Source organism: Oratosquilla oratoria, chromosome 14 (genome assembly GCF_046742065.1).
Source record: "Oratosquilla oratoria isolate Oo_2021 chromosome 14, ASM4674206v1, whole genome shotgun sequence".
In the NCBI taxonomy this organism is placed as follows: Eukaryota; Metazoa; Arthropoda; class Malacostraca; order Stomatopoda; family Squillidae; genus Oratosquilla; species Oratosquilla oratoria.
Window position 1 is genome coordinate 15,663,415 of NC_134790.1, and position 16,237 is coordinate 15,679,651.

General features: G+C 39.6%; 1 protein-coding gene across 2 annotated transcripts in view; it reads left to right on the forward strand.

Moving 5' to 3' along the window:
* The first annotated feature begins 9,198 nt into the window (after positions 1 to 9,198).
* Positions 9,199 to 16,237, forward strand: part of LOC143032733 (mitochondrial amidoxime-reducing component 1-like) — a 16,693-nt gene continuing 9,654 nt past the window's right edge. Inside the window, exons 1-2 of one of the 2 annotated variants that reach the window (XM_076197675.1) lie at positions 9,199 to 9,452; positions 11,824 to 11,930. In XM_076197675.1, coding sequence (XP_076053790.1) covers positions 11,902 to 11,930 — 29 coding nt within the window. In that variant the 5' untranslated portion in view covers positions 9,199 to 9,452; positions 11,824 to 11,901. Of the gene's footprint in view, positions 9,453 to 11,823; positions 11,931 to 16,237 lie in introns of those variants that run through there. The other variant, XM_076197674.1, reaches the window with a different exon arrangement.

Genomic DNA, 16,237 nt, shown 5'->3' on the forward strand with positions numbered 1-16,237 from the left:
GAGAACTAGTGACGTCAGCACAAAGGGGAGGGGGAAGGAGGGAGGGAGGGAGGGAGGGTACCAATCTGTCCTCTCAGCTGGATAAATCACCTGGAAGCTGCTACAATAAAACGACTAAGGTCGTAAGGCGCAGTGTATGGGTTGTTATTATTGTTATAATTGTAATTACGATTATTATTATTGCTATGATTATCATCAATATTATTATTATTATTATTATTATTATTATTATTATTATTATTATTATTATTATTATTATTATTATTATTATTATTATTATTATTATCATTGTTATCATTGTTATATTGGGAACGTTTCAATAAAATTTAGTGTAATCTTATATAATTACGTTATCGAAACTTGCTGAAAAGTAGATGGCGGGGTACGTTGTGGCGCGCTGTTGACAAAAGTCCCGCTTTCTGTTACATAAGAATCGCAAAGATTTGCTAAGCCATAAATACATAAAAAGGGGTCCCGGTTATTATCGGTTGTTGGTGAGGGCTTTTTGTGGGATCACAATGTCTTGTAGAGAGGTTACAATTTTCAACTTACGAAAGATGTCAATGTTTGTGAATTATTATATCTCCATTTTCCTAATCTGTGTATAAAGTGAATATATCAATATCTATGTATTTTTATACTACATCTTGTGGAGCCCCCCTCAAGACTGAATGACAAACTAGTAAATATCTGTATGATATTTTTTTTTATACAAAATTGGGTTCACTAAACGTTTGGATGCAATTACAGAATTTCGAATCACTTTAGAAACGTTGAAACGTCGACAAACCTGTTTGTGAAATAGAACGTTTACATAACCAAAATTCATATGAAAAATACATTCACTGAAATAATACATAATAATAAAAAGCACGTCTTGTTTTACTAGAGGCAAATTCTATTCTATGGACCAATCATTGGATTAATGGATGGATTATTTACTTATAATACACGAACTAAAGACTGGGATGCAACATCGACTCCAAAATACAATCGATCGACGACACTCACATCTTCGTTTCAAATCGATGGCGCCTCAATCACTACATTCTTGGCTACATCGCAAATATTTATGATAACTATAATTTTTGCAGTATTGCTGTATGATACTAGTTATAATTAGTATTATACAGAAATATTGCAATGATCAAAAGTCATTTTTTGGTGTCAATGAACAGGTAAAGTGAACACAATCATGTCGACATTTTGGAATACAGTTGTGCAAACCCTTATCACAATCGTGTTGTTCACATGCTCTATTTGTATTTCATAGGTCATACAATTTTTTGAGGTTGATGTTATATCGCACAAAACATGAAAGTATACAACATCAAATATAACCCGTAATCAACTTATATCACAAAATACAAATGCAAAGTTAACTACATTGTTTTTCAATACATCACTGGAAGCTAGCATGCTACATGCTTATACTACTTCGTATGAGTAGAAACGACTTGGGTTACAATATTCTAGACTTTCATAAGAACATCTCAATAATGTGTCTAAGGCCGGCCACACACGTGCAGTTTAAACTGACAGTTACAACTGAACAGTTGTAACTGTCAGTTGAAACTGCACGTGTATGGGCGGCCTGGCACTAGTAGGTCGGCCACACACGTGTAGTTTAAAGTGACAGTTACAACTGTTTAGTTATAACTGTCAGTTTAAACTGCACGTGTGTGGCCGGCTTAACATTCGTATTCTAGGTTTAACTTCTCTTAGTTCGTCATTCAGCTTCTAACTCTATGATGCAAGGGTTATTTGACATTTGGAAATCTGAAAAAAAGATCGTAACCATGGTAGTTTTTACACAAACGATGGAGCAAGAACAAGCAGCATGCCCTAAAAAGCGTGGACTCAGGGGTGATTTGATCCTGGTCTTTTAGATTATAAAAGGAATTGACAACATCAAAAGTGACGAAATTTTCATACTGAATGCGAATCAGACAAAAATATAATGGTCTTAAACTGTCAGGAAGTATATTAATTTGGAAGTGGGTAGAAACAACTTCGCCAACCGTGAACCACCAATGCGTTGGATGCTCGGTGGAACAATATGGACACTTACCCAATTGGAACGGGGTAGAAGTATTGCAAAAAGGGGTAGACAAGAAGAAGAGGAAAATTGTCGAGGCAGCATTCATAACATCCCAGCCCTGCAGTGACCATCGGGATGGTTTTATTAAATTGTCCAAAATCTTCGGTTGGTTGTCACTCCGGGAGTTGAAAGGGGCGAGAGGGAGGAATGGGGTAGGTTAGGAAAGGAACGCGGCATCGAATATGCGGGTTATATGTTCATTTTCTGTCCATGTATGCACAATCTGAATTCTGTTAAGAGCGAAACGTCAGTGAATAAAAACTCCAACGATTCTCGATGTTTATCTCACCACCATACATACATACATACATACATACACACACACACACATATATTATATATATATATATATATATATATATATATATATATATATAATTATATATATATATACATATATATGTGTGTGTGTGTCTGGTGTGTGTGTGTGTGTGTGTGTGTGTGTGTGTGTGTGTGTGTGTGTGTGTGTGTGTGTATGTGTGTGTGTGCGAATATATACATAAATATGCATATACACAGTGTTTACAAAAGACAATTTTCCCCTTATAATTTGGGTGACCGACTGAAGAGATACACCCACATCATAAAGAACGCCTATGGTGATGCCCCTCCCATTTCATCACCTTTCCCCCGCAATGCAGCGAGGCACAGCTCAACCGTATGGTGACCCTCCATTCTCATCCTATCGAAAAGCGTCAGTCATTTCATCTATCCACAATCATTCTGTGTTCGTGTATATCTCTCCCTCTCTCTTACCTGCTCGACAGATATTTCGCTTCCATCTAACCCCGCCATCCTCCTTCACACTACTTAATCTCATTCTCGGTCTTCCTCTTAAGCTCACTCCATCCAACTCTGCTTTCCAAACTCGCTTTACAAGTCTTTTTTTCTTTCATTCTTTGCACCTCTTCCATTCTTACTCTGTCCATTCTTATAACAACTTTCAATTATCTCAAAATGAATAAACAAACAAAACAAAACAAAATAATACAGTGAATGACATATAAAGATAAGAATAAAAACAAAAAAGTAATTTAAAAAAAGTTATCAACTCCTCCCCGATTTCCTTACATTCCAAGTAGGGGCTCGCCGTGGCTCGGTTGGTAGACCGTGCGTCTGGTAACTGTGTGGTGAATTTGGCGTCTGTTCGAACCCCAGACCGCTTCTCACTTCAGACCTGAAGTGACTTGGTTGAGGTCTGAGTGGGTACAAGCCCCGCAAAAAAAAAAGAAAGAAAAAAAAAGTAAATAGATAAAAAATAACGACTGCGTAAAGCACGAAAAATTTATAAATTCCTCCTTACGTTTACTCTGTTATACCTATTTCTCATAACACTTTTCATCCTACCCAGGCATTGACTCATTTCCTTTACTCAATAATTATTTGATAATTAATTCTTATGTATAATCTACCTCTACATCCACTCCTCCATTCACTGCCACATACGACCAAAAATTAAAAATAAATATAATAAATAGATAAACATATAAATAAAAAAATGAATAAATTGATATGCAAGAAAACAAATAGATAAACAAATAAACAAACAAATAAATAAAATATTAATTTTCTTAAACCTTTCACCCTTCATACATACGACTTGCCACCATCATCATTTCTTGAACAGTCTCCGAACGTAAGACATGCTACGTTACTCAGGTCTGTAGGGGTGCCTCTGAAGTCCCTAAAGCAGTAGTTCTTAACCTTTTTCATGATTATCTAAAAAAAAAAAAAAAAAAAAAAAAAAAAAAAAAAAAAAAAAAAAAAAAAAAAAAAAAAAAAAAAAAAAAAAAAAAAAAAAAAAAAAACTCTCGTACCCTCATCCAATATAAATACAATGGAAACACATGAAAAATATTAGTGATACAAACCATGCTGAGAAATGATTAGATACTGAACAAAGGTACTTTTTTATTTCAGTTTAGAAATGTCAATTAGTAGGATGCAATGAATGCACATTATGCTTTCTCGTTGTAAATACACAGTACCATTGCACTGGCTATCATGCCTCGTACCCCCAGGTTTAAGGCTTTGTACCCCTTGGGAATACAGGTACCACTGTCCAAAAGTACTGACTACGCAGCCAATACCCTAGTGTGGTATGCTAATACCCTGTGCTGGGGTATCAGTACACACAAACGCGCGCACACACACACACACACACACACACACACACACACACACACTAACTATATTTACTATACTTATGAACATTACCAGTGTAACTGATAGATAATCAAGTCAGATGAATGTTTCTAGATACCACAGGAACATTTCTCGACTCAGTTGATCGAAAGTCCTTCGCCAAGGCTGACGAAAGGCTCTAAAATAAGACATTTAAAGTCTCGATGGCTTAACTCGTGGCTGGCTATCAGTACTCTACCCTCTCAATACAGTAAACACGTTCTACCGATTTCCATTTTTTGACAAAGACAAAGCGGATTTATTCAGTTTAAGGGGAGCTGGTTTTGAAGCCAATAGGTGCCTCGGCCCTTGTGCGTCCTTAATTCGTCTTTTGATGGGAATAAAATCGTCAGGTCTTGGCTGAAAAAAGGAAAATTTGAAATTTAGTTTCAGTACTGAAGGGTTCTCCGGACAGCCAGCTTATCGGATCGGGCCGTTGGCGTGTCGCTTTCCCCGCAACAACTGAGTCAGTCGTTTCCTCTCACCCCCTGCGAAGTGAATAACACACACCAGGAGACGTCTAGCTGCAGCCAAAACCATCGTTTTTCCCTCTGTGGCAGTCACCGGAAGGCTGGGTATCGAACTCGGGCTTCCATAGTTGTGAAACGAAGTCGAAGCCGAGATACCACGGGTTATGGATGTTGGGAAAAGTCCAAGTCATTGTTTATCGAAACGGACGCGTGCGTCGATGAGGGAGGTGATCCTATCCGAGGCAAACTTCTCATGCTGATCTGCAGTTCTCAGAATACTTCGGGAGAGCTTTTGGAAAATGGGAAGAGGGAGGTTGGAGGTAAAAACCAAGAAAGACGGCGTAGAACTGCGTAAAAGTTGTGACACACACACACACACACACACACACACACACACACACACACACACACACACACACACACACACACACACACACGACTCGGTGGCGCGGTTGGTAGAGACTCAGAATCTCAGTACGGAGGTATCGGCGGTACCTGGTTTGAATTCTGCCCAGGGCTGAAATCATTTCAGTATCGCTGTGTTTCGAGTCGTTACTCCAACTCTCGTGGGCGGGGAGTTGGGTGTGTGTGTGCGTGTAAGGTTATAGCATTACCCATAGATCGGACATACGAGCTCTGAGCTCTCTTCCGGGAGGGAAATAGCTGTCGATCACGAGTCCAACACGTGATCCAAAAGACCAAAGTGAATCACACTCACACACACACACACACACACACACACACACACACACACACACACACACACATATAACTTTCTGAACATTACAGAAGGACATTTTTGCTGTGGAGGAAACCTTGCTTCTCTAAACCGTTAGAATTTTGAATCCAGAACGGAAACAGTTACTTGATGGCGACCGACAGCAAGCAACGTTCACTGAACCGAAATCATCACTCGGTTTATTCCCCATTTGGGTATCCCAGCTGAGCAAACTATTCTGGAAACACCCGGTAAAAAATGGACCTTTGGGGAAAAGTGTTTATGGTTATTTCTGGATCATATAGGAGATTTTTTTCATTCTACTTTACTTTATCTTATTCTATTTATTCATTTATTCATTATCTATCTTTTTAGGTTTCTGGGATCCTCCGGTTAGCCAAGAGGTTCTGTGTCTAAACCGGATATCCGTCGGAGAATTAAAAAAAAAAAAAAAAAAAAAAAAAAAAACAACAACACGTCATTCACTAGAAGGAGGGCGTTATGCTAAGGCAATACAATCCATTTGATGAAATAAGAGATACTAATAAACGCTAACAAAGAATAACAGATTATAATAAATACCTAAGTAAGATGCTGTAATGATTATAATTTATGTTATATTATTTGTTTTTGTTTTGTTATAATTTGTCTGTCTGATTTTCATTTATTATTAGTTATATGTCAATTTATAATCATTTACTATTTACCTGTTTGTTTGTTATTCAACTATACCTATGCATTTATTTATGTATTTTATTTGTTATTTTTACATTATTATAGTTTTAATTTATTATTATGATATATATATGTATATATATGTATGTATATATATATATATATATATATATATATATATATATATATTTATGTATATGTTTGTGTATTTTTATGTATGTATTTTTTTTTTTTTTTTTTTTTTTTTTTTTTTCATCCGACCTAGATATGGATCAAAAGGTCTCCTGTCGGTATGCTCCGCCTTTGTAATCCTTTGTAATATATACATATATATATATATATATATATATATATATATATATATATATATGTATATATAATATATATATACATATATACATATATATACATATGTATATATAATAAAACAAAATGAATAGTTATGAACTATTTATTTAATTTAAATGTATGAGTGATTTTGAGAAATAAGTTAGGATGGGTTGGAATCCTCGTAGTGTTATCATATCAACAATGTTTTATCGTTATTTGATAACAACAGATAACCAGGTGATTCATAGATGATGTTCAACCTACCGCCATCGTTAGCGTATGCAATTTGAGTCTTACTGTACAACTACCAAAAGGCCGTTTTCACTTTATAAAGGGGGTAGTGGCCTGATCAATGAATACATTCATCATTTACTCATCTTTCATTTATCTTACATACATTCCATGCCTTTGTTTTCTATTTTATCTTGACCCCTTGTGGGTCATGGGTCATCCCTGTCTCCCTCCGACCTCTGCCTGGGTTAAAAACAATGCAGCAAGGCATAGTATATCAACAACAGTGCTCCACATCTGAGACTCTCACAGCTGCCATGTAAACATTGCAATGCTCTCTCTTTAAGAAAGTCAAACTATTCGCTCACAAAGTTGTTAATTCTTATGTATCTGAGTTGTATTTTTTATATCATATTCTCTTTTGACAAAAGCCGATTTTATTCAGCTGAATGGAAACATCGGGGGACGTATGGGTTTATATGTAGTTTCTTATAGCTACCCCTTATACAACTTTCGTATTCTTTGATTCAATTGTAGGCTGGGTACGAGGAAGAAAACGGATATTTATCAATTGAACTTATTCATAACATCCTGTGTACATCCCTCAGCTGAATAAAACGGTCTGGTATTATCTAGAAGAAGAAAAATATAGAAAATAGCTCACGGTGTGGATGAGATTCATACAGCGTTGACGCTATTATATCTGAACACATCAGTGTTCGATTGTATGCATGAGCATAACATAAATAAGGGAACACACACGTCCATGAGTTTGGTCACAGAAAATATCCTCATAGAAATAAAATAAAGTGGACAGGAAAAATGTGTACTGACACTGAGAGAGGACAGGATAAGCCAAACTGATAAACAGTGCGTTTGATAAGCAGTAAACGTCTATGTCAAACACACAGACACACACATACACACACACACACACACACACACACACACACACACACATATATATGTATATACATGTATATATATATTATATATGTATATATATATATATATATATCTATATATATTATACATTAGTATGAAGCCAACTCACAATCTTCTTGTGAACTTGTTTAATACTACGAACAAGGCGACATATTTCAAGAGGCAATCTATGTAGAAGATCAGCAAAAGACATTTCAACACTGAGTAGTAGATACTTCGGTGCCAACGTTTCGAAGTTACACAACTTCATTCTCAAGGCAGAATAATACATACAATAGCCAATGCGTAAATATACAGAAATAGTGTTATATAAATGAACAAAGGAAAGGTCACAAACAAACAAATAATATGAAATAAGTACGAACATAGGAGAGGTCGACAAAAGGACAAAAAACCCCAGCAATGACAAATGATCACCCACGCCATGGGGTGGTCAATTGTTCACCGCGCTGTGAGGTGGAAGAGTAGACATCATCAACATGGAAATGTGCGATCATGGCTTTAGAAGAAGGGAGAATTTGGAGATCTTGAAGCTGCTTATTCATGTAGGGGTTGCTGCGTTTGATATGCAACGCTTCGATAATCGCGAGTCTTTTATGGTCTTTTCCCGTGGCAATAATGGAAGTACCCTTTACGAGGTCTTCTCTTGTGAGTTGTAGTTGTTGGTGGTTACTGTAATTATTTTTGATGGCGCTTGCAGATAAATGAAGAGTAAGCCTTCTTGATACTTTAGTAGTAGTCATACCAATTTACGACGCATGAGGTCCTCAGTCCTCATGTTGGCATACAAATTTGTATACGGCATGACTACGTTGAAGGAGAGGGCGTTCAGGAGTGGTGTTATTTTTCATTATCAGGTTATTAATTCTCTTTTTTTTTTGTTTTTTTTTTGTTTTAGAAAATGACCAGATTTAACCTATCGCTCTCGTTAATAGGTTTGACATTTCTTTTAATTATGTCCTTGATAATACGTTCCTCGAATTCAATGCCCGCTCGTTCGTGACTGCGCGAACGAGCGGGCATTGAATTCAGTACACGTGTGAGAGAGAGCCAGTGAGAACTTATATTTTAAATTCCCTGTGAAATTACACTTTGAAAACACTTTGAAAATACCTTCAGCGTTTTCCTTTCCACCTTATTGGACAACCAATAAATGGTGGATCAGCGGTGGAATACGAAAAATTACGAAAGGACAAGTGAAAACTTTCCCACCACCCCTCCCACGGAGGACACAAGTGTGTTTCAAGTATCCTATGTGGATTAATTCCAAGCCTCTGCCGACGTCCCTGCTGTGTCTTCCAACAGTGTGCAGACCTATGTGACCACTATTCAATTACAATTACAATTCTCAGCCCTGCAAAGACGGCATACGAGATCTTCTTTAAGGTCACCACCGCACCACAATCACGTTCGTCAAGTCCAGCAGTACCAATGCATCCTCGCATTTCCTGTCTCTCACCCCTCACCCTCCAAGCTCGCCCCCTCACTCCCCGAAAGCCAACTGTCAAGCACTGCAGTTGAGCTCACAAACAGGAAGCTGTCAAACGATTCCTTCGAGTCACTTCTTCCACTCGTCCACTACATCTCAAAGTGGATTCCGGCCAAGCAGCGTCGCCAACTCATCCACTCCAGTTCTCGAGTGGATTTCCAGCAACGAGCGTTGACATCAACGCTCTTCCTCCTTCGCCGCATCCATCATCTACGTCTCCCCCTCCACCACTTCCCCTCCATACATCTGTGTGTTTCCATTCCACCAGTGTTCCCTCTCCATCTCAAGACGTCTTCTACTATTTCTAACGTAAGTGGAAAACTTTTTGGCAGTGTATAAATTTTACGTATGACAGACTTTCCTCACGACCCTTTTCGTACCCCCTCCCTCAATCCTCTATTTTCATCCACTGAATCAACATCTTCACCTCCTTCCTCCCCAGACAATATCTACTCAGTGTGTCATTAAACGACCTCCCACCCCTACCTTCTTCTTCTCCGTCCCTGTCACCGCTTTTGAGACCTACCACGATGGCTTCTTCCTCCACCCAACAAAACACCGTTCCACAATTCATGACTATCGTACACGACACGATAGACGTTCCGAAATTCACGGGCGTAAACATTCCCACCCATACATTCCTTAATAAAGTGGAACAAGCAATCAATCGGAGAAAATGCTCGTCTGATGACGAAAAACATGCTGTTCTCCACAGCTTTGTTGATTTGGACTCGACCGCTGGCGATATTTTACAGACTGGTGCTTTTCAAGAATGTACTAGTTATTCCGCGTATGTAGACTTAATCAAATCTCACTTTGACCAACACACCACCCTTTGTGTTCTCACTCCCCTATATGACCTTGCTTTACACCTCAACTCCCCCCCCTTATGTCAGAAAAGAAAAAGCTGAAAAATTGGCATCAGATCTAAAGGCCCGATTAAAATCAACTCTCGCATCTTCCAGCTGGGTTGATGCAGATGGAAAAAATCTCCCTTAACGATGTTGCTTCCCTCTTTGCATACTTTCGATTTCTTTCTCTTCTGCATCCAGAAACCTTAAACAAAACTAAATCCGTTCAATTCACTCCAACTATGACCATCTCAACTTTGTCTCATCAGATTCAGGAGTCACCAAAGACACTAACTGACATTGTTGCCCAGCCAGCCCCTATTCCCAAACCTGCATTATCTGTTGCACATGTTTCCAGATCTTCCTCTCAACATAAATCAACTTTTCGCACCAGATCCATCTCTCGTCCTAGACACAGATCCTTCTCCCGTCACACGGTCATTTGCTACTATTGCAAGAAACCAGGACACTATGCAAACCGTTGTGCTATTCGTCTAGCCACCCCTCCCGATAAAGATTGCCCCGTACATGGCACCTGTTACCATACAGCTGCAGAGTGTCGTGTTTTGAACTCCACCCCTTCTCAAAAGACCTTCTCTTCCCGTCAGAGTTCCCCTTCTTCTTCTTCTCCTCAGTGACTATCTCCTCCTGCTTCTCTCACAACCCACCCCTCTAACATGCATTTCCCATCCCCACAGCCCACCCCCATATACCTTCCCATTTATACTCTTTCTATCTCTAACAAATGGTCCCACCATGCTATTTCCATTCCTGCTACTGTACATACCATTCCTATATCTCTCTTCATTGATACTGGATCTCCTGTAACTATTATATCTTCTTCCACCTTTGGACAACCAATAGGAGGAACAGAAGCAGGAGAGGAGGAGGAGGAGGAAGGGGAGGAGGAGGAAAGGGGGAGGAGGAGGGCGAGGAGAAGAGGAGGAGGAGAAGGAGGGAGGACGAGGAGGAGAGGAGGAGGGGGAGGGAGGAGGAAGAGAGGGGAGGGGGAGGAGGAGAAGGAGTGGAGGGAAAGCAGGACTGGGAGGAGGAAGAGGAGGAGGAGGAGAAGGGAAAGAAGAGGAGGAGGAGAGGAGGAGGAGGAGGAGAGGAGGAGGGGAGGTGGAAGGGGAGGAGGAGAAGGAAGAGGAAGAGGAGGAGGAGGACGAAGAGAGGAGGGAGGTGGAGGAGGAGGAGGAGGAGACGAGGAAGAGAGGAGGAGGGAGGTGGAGGAGGAGGAGGAGGAGACGAGGAGAGGAGGAGGAGGAGGGAGGTGGAGGAGGAAGAGGAGGAGAGGAAGAGGGGGAGAGGGGGAGGAGGAGAAGGAGCAGGAGAGGAGGAGGAGGAGCAGGAGAGGAGGAGGAGGAGGAAGGGGAGGAGGATGAGGAGGAAGGGGAGGAGGAGGAGGAAGGGGAGGAGGAGGAGGAGGAGGAAGGGGAGGTGGGGAGGAGGAAGGGGATGAGGAGGAGGAAGACGAGGAGGTGAGGAGGAGGAGGGAGGTGGGGAGGAGGAAGAGGAGGAGGAGAGGGGAAGGAGGAAGAGAGAGGAAGGAGGAGGAGAGTCGGTGGAGGAGAAGAGGAGGAGGAGGAGAAGGAGGAGGTGGAGGAGGAGGAGGAGGAGGAAGAGGAGGAGAGTCCCAGTCACCGGCTACAAGCATTTCCTCAGGTTTGCATAACATGATTACGAGCTGTTTTCAACAGAAGCATATTCCCCCCCACCACCACCACCACCACCTCCCATCCTCCTCCCTCCCTCCCTCCCTTACCTTGGCCAAGCGCCTTATCATCATGACAACCTTCCTCAAGTACCTTTGTATCTTCTTCTTCTAGCGTTGTGGTCGTTACCTCCACCAGTCCTCCATTGTCCCTGAGGCAGTTGTCACCGAAGTTTGACACGAGGAACTTTACATGTACATCTCTAGCGCGGCGTTTCTTGGGTGAGTACTCTACACTCTCTCTTGTTCATTATGCATGTACTGTATGTACGTACATATAAAGACATACACACACACGCACACACACACACACACACACACACACACACACACACACACACACACACACACACACACACACACACACACCCTGACATTTCTAACTCTATCCATTCTCATAACCATCAACGTACTTCTTAAACACTTAATCTCAAACGTATAAAACACACACACACACACACACACACACACACACACACACACACACACACACAAACACACACGCACAAGAAGTGGGTATAAGTGACAAAAGTGAACTCATAGTTTGAGACAGAGGAAGGACACGAGGTCAATATAAATAAATGAACAAATAAATGATAATAATAAAATCCATGGACAACCAACTTTCGATTCTCGGACGAGAAGGCAGAAGAGCCATTTCCGAATGCCCCACGACGGCTTCGTTCTAAGAGAGAAAAAAATTTTGTTCGACAAAAGGTGGACGAAATCGACTGAGCTACAACGTTTGAGCTGAAGAAGGTGAGGAGCCTACGCCAGGAGGCGCTCAGTAGCTGAAGCCGTCACCTTTGTTCTATGATGAGCTTTGGGGAATGTTGGGAAAAGTAAGAGGAGACTGGAAACTGAAGAAAATAATTAACCAATCGAGATAGTTTTGATGTCTGTTGAAAGTGTCCCCCGCTGGCAACGGAAAGGGAATACTTTCAATGTCGATTTTGGGTGTGATAATGTAAAAATAAAAGGAAGAAAAAAGTAATTATAATGATGAAAATTATAATGATAACAACTGTAATCAAAATAGATAAAGAAATAGATAAGATATTACCTACTCTTCGTTCATCTGTACCTTTTTCACTCGCGTCGCTGAGACCAACAACTTTTCTTCATTTTCAATTTCTTCCTCTCCATCTACTCCCTTCCACTTAAGAGGCTCGCATTTGGATATATATATATATATTTCTTTTTATGTAATTTATGTAATCATATTCCACTGGAAAAAAAATGTCAGCATCGGTTTGGGGAATTCCGTCTTAATGTAATATGATTTCGGCCTAACAAAATCAATATTTTTTTGAATAAGCGGTCGGTTTAGTGAGTCTGTATCGCCAATGATAGTCGACATTTATCATAAAGACGGTTCTTCAACTATATGAGAAACACTGTAAAATCTTATCACATCAAGGTTAGGTAACACAGCGTTCGAATGGGCAATAAACACTATCAGCCCTGCCTGCGCAGAAGACAAAATAATGTGCTGATGTGCGCATCACCCGATGACGTCACTGTAGCAAGTCATTTCATGACGAACAAGATGGGGCCACAATGATACAAAGGTTTACAAAAGAAGAGCATACCGATAGGAGACCTTTTGGTCCATAAACAGGTCGGATGCTACGATGGTTTGCTTGGTATAAGAATCGTGCATGAGAAAACTACGACAGGAGGCGTTTATGTGTAGGCAAGGCCGGTCCCTTGTGTTATGCGCTGTGGTATATGCCAGGGTATGTGGCAGTTACTATGAGGCAATGAGGACCCATCTGGAGACTTTGTATCTATGAGGCAAGACTGATGTCCCGCTCGCAAAAGCGAAGTTCTAGGGTATGAATGAAAATGATGAAAAAAGACAGAAAGACGAGAAAAAAAAGAACAGAAAAAATGAAAATAAAAAATGAAAGAACAAAGGGGAAAAGAAAAAAGAAAAGAAAAAAGAAAAAAAAAAGAAAAATCAGAAAAAAAATACTCCAAGATAGAAAAAATAGAAAGACAGAAAACAGGGAGGGGAAAAAAAGAGAAGAAAAGGGAGAGAGAGAGAGAGAGAGAGAAAAGAGGCGTCGCCATATCAGAAAGGACTCAACCTCACCCAGTGCTCTTTTGGGTTCCGGGTCTTAAAATGTCGGTTGAATAAAATCATATGTCTCTTGCAAAAAAAAAAAAAAAAAAAAAAATCTTAACATCATCGGGTCGAAGGGTATATTGTTATTATCATTATCATCATCATCTTCATTATTATTATTATTATTATTGTGGATAGGAGGTAAAGAGAACACGGGCTGAGGGAAATACTTTTATTCCTGACTAGTTTCGCCTGAGTGGCTTCTTCAGAGAAATAGTGTTTGAAGTCAAGCTGGTCAATATATATATTGACCAGCTTGACTTCAAACACTATTCCTCTGAAGAAGAAACCACTCAGGCGAAACTAGTCAGGAATAAAAGTATTTCCCTCAGCCCGTGTTCCCTTTACCTCCTATCTACACTCGTTACAATGTTCACACATTTTTATTATTACAATTATTATTATTATTACTACTATTATCATTATCATCATTATCATTATACTATTAGCATTATCATTATTACTGTTATCATTATTATCATTATTATCATTATTATGATACTATTATCATTATGATATCATTATTATTATTACTATTATTATACTATTAGCATTATTACTATTATTACTGTTATTATCATTATCATTATTATTATTATTATATCATTATCATTATATCATTATTATTACTATATCATTATTATTATTATACTATCATTATCATACTATTATCATTATTAATTATCATTATCATTATTAATTATTATCATTATTATCATTATCATCATTATCATCATTATCATCATTATTATCATCATCATCATCATTATCATTATTATCATCATCATCATCATTATTATTATTATTATTGCTATTATTAGCATTATTATACTATTATTATTGTTATTGTTATCATTATTATCATTTTTATCATTATTACTATAATTACTATTATTCATGATCATTATTACTATTATTGTTATTATTATCATCACCATTTATTACTACTATTTTTTAATAAGATGCCAAACGGTTTCATTCAGCCAAGGAACGGACTCGGGACCAAAGATGGGGCAGACCGAGACACTATCCTGCTAAAAGCCTCCCCTTGTGACGAGTAAAATTGTCTAGCGATAACCAAGGCAAACTCTGAAGAGAACCACAATTTTAAGGACATTAACCAGCGCACCGACGAGGTGGACTGAAAAAAATGGCGAATGAGAGATTTAAGGAAAGCAACAAAGAGGATAATGTAAACTGAAAGTCTATCTATATACTTCAAAGGCTTTTTTCCCCTTTACCAGGGAGGTAGCCAAAGTCAAAAGGCATACTTCCACTCCTACCCATTCTACTCCCATCCACCACTCTCTCCCCCTACCCCATCTTAGCTCCTCATGGATGACGGGTCATCCCTGTATCCCGCCCACTGCTTTGGGTCAGAAGCAATGCAGCAAGACACAACACATTCATAAGAAGGTCATTTCACTTAATCGGCGACCCTCCGATTCCCCTTTCCGTCTCCTTCGGGCTGCGTCACACATAACCACTCCCTAACTTCCCCCATCCTCTATCCCCTCTCTTCCTTGCATGATAGTATCATCTTTACACAGCCATTCTCCACTCACCCCTATCTCCTGCCTTCTCCCTTCCTTGATCAACAGACATTCCCCTCTTGCTCAACGCTCCTGTCACTCCATTCATCCATCTCATCCTCCGTCGTCCCCTCATGTTCACTCCTTCCACCTCTGCCTTCCACACCTTTTTTTTATCATTAATTTTTCTTCACTCATTTTTTTTCATGTGTCCAAACCATCCCAAAACTCTTTCATCAATCTTATCTACCATCTCCTTCCCAACCCCTGCACTCCTCCTCACCTCCTCGTTTCTCACTCTATCCAACCTCTTTTGAGTGGGAGTTAGTCTACTGTCATAAAAGAATGCTGCGAAACTCTGGTCCGTAGGGGGTCACGGTTGAGTGACATAGCCAAGGTTAAGTGGATTACGTAAAGCCAGAAATCCCTAATCACTAAAACCTGCGATTGGAGATTTTGTTGCACGAGATAAGAGATAAGGCTTCATAAATGGAGCTACGGAATATGTTCTACAGAAGAAAATAAATCAGCTTGTTACACTTTTCATTATATTCGCGTAGTGTGTAGGTATTACTACAGTAATAGCCAAATAATTGCGTTTTATAGTCAAGCGTTGGTCCCATTGTTGGAACGGGGTATTTTTGGGTCGAGACCCGTTTATATTCTGTTTTGAGTAGGTAAGGACCTTCTGTCAACACCCATTGCACTCGAAGAGTTCCTTGGGTCTTGAAGATCTTGCAGAAATCAAGTGGGGAGGAAGACATCGGGATATTGGTTGTCAGAATTAGCATACTGAGGTCGTCGTCGTCGTTGTTGTTGTTGTCGTCGTCGTAGTCGTCGTCGTTGTTGTTATTGTTATGGACTGT